Source organism: Helianthus annuus, chromosome 5, assembly GCF_002127325.2.
Source record: "Helianthus annuus cultivar XRQ/B chromosome 5, HanXRQr2.0-SUNRISE, whole genome shotgun sequence".
NCBI classification, from domain to species: Eukaryota; Viridiplantae; Streptophyta; class Magnoliopsida; order Asterales; family Asteraceae; genus Helianthus; species Helianthus annuus.
The window spans coordinates 143,981,249-143,987,371 of record NC_035437.2 but is presented as its reverse complement, the minus strand read 5'-3'; the positions used below and the strand labels follow the sequence as shown (position 1 = coordinate 143,987,371).

At 37.8% G+C, this 6,123-nt stretch overlaps 1 protein-coding gene across 1 annotated transcript; it reads left to right on the top strand.

Annotated features, from left to right (window-relative positions):
• The first annotated feature begins 4,232 nt into the window (after window positions 1–4,232).
• Window positions 4,233–5,791, top strand: LOC110943688. Its single transcript, XM_022185422.1, has 2 exons — window positions 4,233–4,582; window positions 5,092–5,791. Exons 1-2 carry the CDS (start codon window positions 4,233–4,235, stop codon window positions 5,789–5,791), a joined length of 1,050 nt encoding a protein of 349 aa, XP_022041114.1.
• Window positions 5,792–6,123: the final 332 nt, after the last annotated feature.

The following is a 6,123-nucleotide window of genomic DNA, read 5'->3' as shown; positions in this document are numbered from 1 at the left end:
TAATCAGCATAATTTCATATTATATTTGATCCAACTTTTTTTTCGGAAAAATTTACATCAAAACGTTAATCAATTTGAATTTATACCGACACTTACATAAAAATAAGAGTTAACTTTCGTTTTGCTCCCTATGGTTTGGCCGTTTTAACGGTTTTACCCTAATCGTTTAAAAAGTGCCATTTTCCTCATTGATCTTTCTAAGTTATCACCATCTTGCTCCTCACCTTAAACGACGTCATTTCCACTGTTAAATCTTGGTCACGTGCCCCTCACATGAGGGGCATATCAGACTTTTCCAATCCAAACTTTTTATCCTCTTAATAAATTCCTTAATACATGTATGTATGTGTGTATATATATATATATAGGGTAAGGTTCATGCGAGAACCACCTTTATTGTGAGAACCGCAAGAACCAATGTGAATATAACCTAAAATAGCTAAAAAAATCTAGACCCCCCCCCCCAAACTAAATGCTAAAAACTAAACCTCCAAAATACCTAAAAAAACCTAAACCCCCCTCCCCAAACCTAAACCTCCCTCCCACACCCCCCAAAAACTTAAACACCCCCCCCCCAAGCTAAAATGCTAAAAACTAAACCCCCAAAAAACCTAAAAAAAGCAAAAAAAAAAAAAAAAAAAAAAACCTATTTTTTTAATATTTTTTACATTAAAATCGCTACTTTTAGTAGCCAAAAAAATTTTTTTTTGTGTGTTTTTTTAGCTATTTTTAGGTATTTTTGGCTGTGTTCACATTGGTTCTCGCAATAAAGGGTGGTTCCTAACGGATCCTTCTCCTATATATATATATATATATATATATATATATATATATATATATATATATATATATATATCATATTTTTATCTCTCTCATCTCACACCCCTCAAATCTATTTCTCTCTTCAAACCATTAGAACACCATCGCCGACCACCACCCCTCACCAGCTACCACCACCACCACCATCTCCGACCCATCTCCATCACCACCCTCCGGTCGGTTACCACCACCATTTCTAGTTCCAAATCGATTCGATGAGAGAGATGGGGAGAAAAGATGAATAGATCTGGTGACTTGCGGATAACGTGAGTAGACGAAATGAGGGTTTTTCTGGATATGGTCATGGTTTTCTTGTTCAGATATGCAAACGAAAGGAGGGTTTCGTTTTTGGTGGGTTCCGATTTGGGGTTATGTTTGTTTGTTTTCGATTTGGGGTTGGGTTTTTTTTGTTTGCAGGCTAGTTTCACTAGAGGTGGGTTTCAATTTGGTGGTGGGTTTACACATGTAGTGGTTAGCAGATGGTTTTGGATGGTGGTGGGTTTCGATTTAGTGGTGGTTCACGCAGGTGGCGGTCGGCATATGGTTGTGGATGGTGGTCTGCAGGTGGTGTTAACTCTTATTTCGATTTGGGGTGAGTTGAATTGGTGTGCCGGTTGTGGCGGTGTGGTCGGCATATGGTTGTGGATGGTGGTCTGCAGGTGGTGTTAACTCTTATTTCGATTTGGGGTGAGTTGAATTGGTGTGTCGGTTGTGGCGGTGATAGTGCCAGGTGGTGGTGGATGGTGGCAGCTAGTTGAAGGAGTGGTTGGATAGATGAGAAATACAAGAATTACTTATATATACTTATATATATATATATATGTGTGTGTGTGTGTGTGTAAATAAACAAGTTTTAGATTTATTTAGGTTAAAGACTTAAATGCCCTTATTTTTATCCATAAAATTACCAAAGTGCCCTTCTCGTTAATGAATTTTTTAAACGTCGTTTAATGCGGGGAGTAAAATGGTGATAAGTTAGAAAGATCAGGGAGGAAAATGACATTTTTTAAACGATTTAGGCAAAACCGTTAAAACGACCAAACCACATGGAGCAAAAGGAAAGTTAACTCTAAAAGTAAACACGTAAAACTCGATTACAAAATATTTAGAAAGTTAAGGGGTTATAATTATCAATGCTGCAAGTTAAGGGATAAAAGTATAAAAACAAGAGATAAAAGTATAAAAAAACAAAAACTCAAAAAAGACAAAAAAAAAAGAGTAAACTGCCATTTTGATCCCTGTGGTTTGGTCACTCTTGCCACTTTAGTCCAAAACTCAAACTTTTTGCATCTGGGTCCCTGTGGTTTCAGTTTTATTGTCATTTTGGTCCAAAAATGAAACCAGGTCATATTTGTCTTATAAAATCCTGCAATTTTGTCATTTTCCTCATGGGCAAATCAGGTCATATTTGTCTTATAAAATATGGTATTTATTTATAAAAAAAAGAAATGATCATTTTGCACCTGCGGAAAATGACAAAATAGCATAATTTTATAAGATAAATATGACCTGATTTATTTTTGGACCAAAATGGCAATAAAATTGAAACCATAAGGACCCATATGCAAAAAGTTTGAGTTTTAAACTAAAGTGGCAAAAATATCAAACCACAGGGACTAAAATCGCATTTTACTAAAAAAAATCAAAAGGTCAAATCACTGATAACAAAATTGGCGAATTGTATTATAGTTAATGATTTCACCTACTACTAATGAAAATAATATTTAAGTTGAATGAATTTAAAAAAAATAAATAAATAAATAAAGGGATGATGTTGTCATTGCTGAGACAATTAAATCCCCACCCTGAACGGCTCATGTGTTTCAGCTTCAAGGCATGACTGCATGAGCAGAGTCACCCTCAACTTCTTGGACGGCAATTTTTTTTTTCTTCGAGATCCCTCTGATTTGATGGGCTAGTTCCATCATTGACATCGGACATGCCTAGCCTAGAATGGTGTACAACACCGGTCACGCTCAGAAAACTTCCACATCACCGGAGCATGAGGCGATAACACACAGCCTAAGGCTATGTGTTATGGACTCAATTTTTTTCACTCCGCATCACTTTCACGTAGATATAAACTCTGATTCACTTATTTTCACAATTATGTGTACTGGTTTCACTAACCATTACCTATTAAAATAACATTTAATAAAAAAAAATAAAATAAGTGATGTGTTGTGAACAAATTAGTGGATGAAACCTTGTGAGTGGGACATATGTTTTTTTCATTGGAAACCATGTTGAAGTTTCCAACTATGAAGGTGCTGGCGCCCAAACCTTCACCACCCCTTTTAACCTTTGTTAACGCCCAATTGGGAAGTGTTAACATTCAAAAATAACCACGTGGACAAGGGCGTGACTCCATAACAGATGGTCTAACCTTCGACGAACAATTGTTAAATTACATTTTAAATATTTTTTTATGTTGACTACATCATGGTGTGGACATGGCATTCCATTCTTCATGTTGTAAGGATAAGAGGTGCAGCCATTGGAACAGTGCTTGCAAGTATACCAAACCGTGTATATAATTTAAAAAAATTTAACTTCCTGCTAATGTCAAATTTTTGATATGATGCTAATGTCAGATTTTTTATATGAGTTAAAAGTAAAAATAACACGGGTCAAATGAGTTAGTAATTAGATTTGAAAAATAAATATGCAAATTCTCCAAATCCATACCTCTTTTATCTTTATTTCATTCTGTAGTCTCACAAACATCACTCGCACTAATACATATCATCAAATTGTTGATGAGAAATCTATTGAATCTTGGTGGGTGGAATAAGACTTAGAGACCATAAGGTCCTGGGTTCGTGACCGACAAAGGAATTTTTCCCAGATTTATTGGGTTTCCTCCTGAATTAGTGTAAGACATTATTGTATAGTGGAGATGGATATGATCGGGTGATTCCGCTGGTGACACGATGATACTCCAGTGGTCTGTCAGCGATACAAATTTGCCGTTTAAATAAAAATCTATCCGTCAACTGATACAAGTTACTTAAAGAGTAAATTACAAAATTCGTCTTTTATGTTAACACTACATTGCAAAGTGTGTCCTTTATCTTCAAAAATTACAAAAAACGTACTCGATGTATGCAAACTCTTGCACGTTATGTCCTTTGGCCCTAACTAAGTTAATTTTTACAGTTAACTCTGATTACTGGGCCCCACATGAGGGCATTATTCTCCAAAATCTCTTTTATCTTTATTGCATTCTGTAGTCTCACAAACATCACTCGCACTAATACATATCACCAAATTGTTGATGAGAAATCTATTGAACAATTCTATCCGTCAACTGATTCATGTTACTTAAAATAAACGTTGGAAATTCAAAACATAAAACTCTGTCTATTAGCAAGGTGATTTCTAAGATATTAGCGAATAGGCTCCGAAAGGTTATGGGGAATATCACTTCAGAAACGCAATCTGCTTTCTTCAGTGGTAGATTTATATTAGACAGGCCAATGATGATTAATGAGATATTGGCTTGGGCGAGGCAGATGGGCAAGGAGATGTTTATATTTAAAATTGATTTTGAAAACGCATACGATAATGTGCATTGGGGGTTTTTATTAGATATGCTTCGTCAGTTGGGGTTCCCGATTCGATGGTGTTTATGGGTGGAGGGTATCTTGATGTCGGTGAGGTCGTCAGTGCTTGTTAATGGAGCTCCTACATTTGAGTTTGACTGCAAGAAAGGAATTCGACAAGGTGATCCGTTATCGCCTTTCTTGTTTGTCATTGTCATGTAGATGTTCTCTAGCTTGTTTAGGAAAGCTAAAGACATTGGGGTTTTTTATGGTATTCGGCTTCCTAATGGTGGTCCCGAGGTAAATCATTTTTTATATGCAGATGATGCCATGATCCTAGGCGAGTGACCGATTTATAATTTCAACAATCTGAAGAGAATCTTGCGATTATTTCATATATGCTCGGGACTTCGTATTAATATTCAGAAATCCATCTTATATGGTATGGGGGTGGGGTTGAATGTTACTCAAACGATGGCTGCGGGTATGGGTTGCAAGGCGGGTAATATCCCTTTTGTATATTTAGGCATAAAAGTTGGCGCCAATATGAACCGAGTTCTTAGTTGGTAACCAGTTAAGGAGGGTTTCCAGGCGCGGTTATCCAGATGGAAATCACAAGTCCTCTCAATTGGTGGAAGACTAACTCTAATCCGTTCGGTTTTAGAAAGTCTTCCAACTTAATATTTTTCCCTCTATAAAGCACCGAAAAAAATTATCAATGATTTAGAGGCGATGATGAAGAAGTTCTTGGGGGGGGGGGTAGTGACAGGGTTAAAAAGTTACATTGGGTTGGATGGGATAAGGTCACGGTGGCGAAAGGTAAAGGCGGTCTGGGTGTTAATAGGCTGGAAAATTCGAATCAAGCTCTTGTGTTAAAATGGTTGTGGAGGTATAGGAGCGAGAGTAATGCATTATGGAAAAAGGTTGTAGATGCGGTCCACTCATTGGCTCGCAATTGGGATCTTTATCCAGTTCAAACAAGGTACAAAGGGGGTTGGTATAATATTGTGAAATGGGGAAAGCAATCGAAGGTGGCTGATGTCGGCTTTAATAGCCTTATTAGAGCTGATATTGGTAATGGTGATTTGGTTAGATTTTGGATGGATCCTTGGTTATGCGGGCAACCATTAAAGGTGCGTTTTCCTAATCTTTACAGACTTGAAACTGGCAAACATTGTAAGGTGTCGGATTGGGTATTGAAGGCGGGAGGCGCTAGGAGTTTTGGATGGAAATGGCGGCGCAATCCGACATCTTTAGAAGAAACTTTGGAACTGACAGATTGTTTTAATATGCTTACGACTGTGAAGCTTTCTGAAAAGAAAGATTCATGGTTGTGGCATGGTATCGGCTCAGAGTTCACAGTGGCAAATGTAAAGGATTGGAAGACGTTGAATGTATCTAACTTGCATGCAATGTCATCCAACTGATCGCTGTATTTTCCCCTACGCGAGCCCGAACTCCCAGCTGAAGGCGATGTCGTACCAGATCTTGATTTTTGAGCATGCCTTTTTGCGGCATCTCTTACATACTCAGGCCGGTTTGGCGAATCATCCAAAAGGTCCTCAAACTCTTGATCTCGTGCATCAGATTGGGCTTGGGACGAAGCCCTTGACCTTTTGGAAGACGTGTTACTTTCGCTACCACTGGGGATATTCGCCCACTTTGGATGGAACTTACAAATCTCCCAACAATGCATGAAACGGAAGTCGCTCCCCACATTTGATTTGAATGCAACCAATGCATTTGTCACAATGTCGGC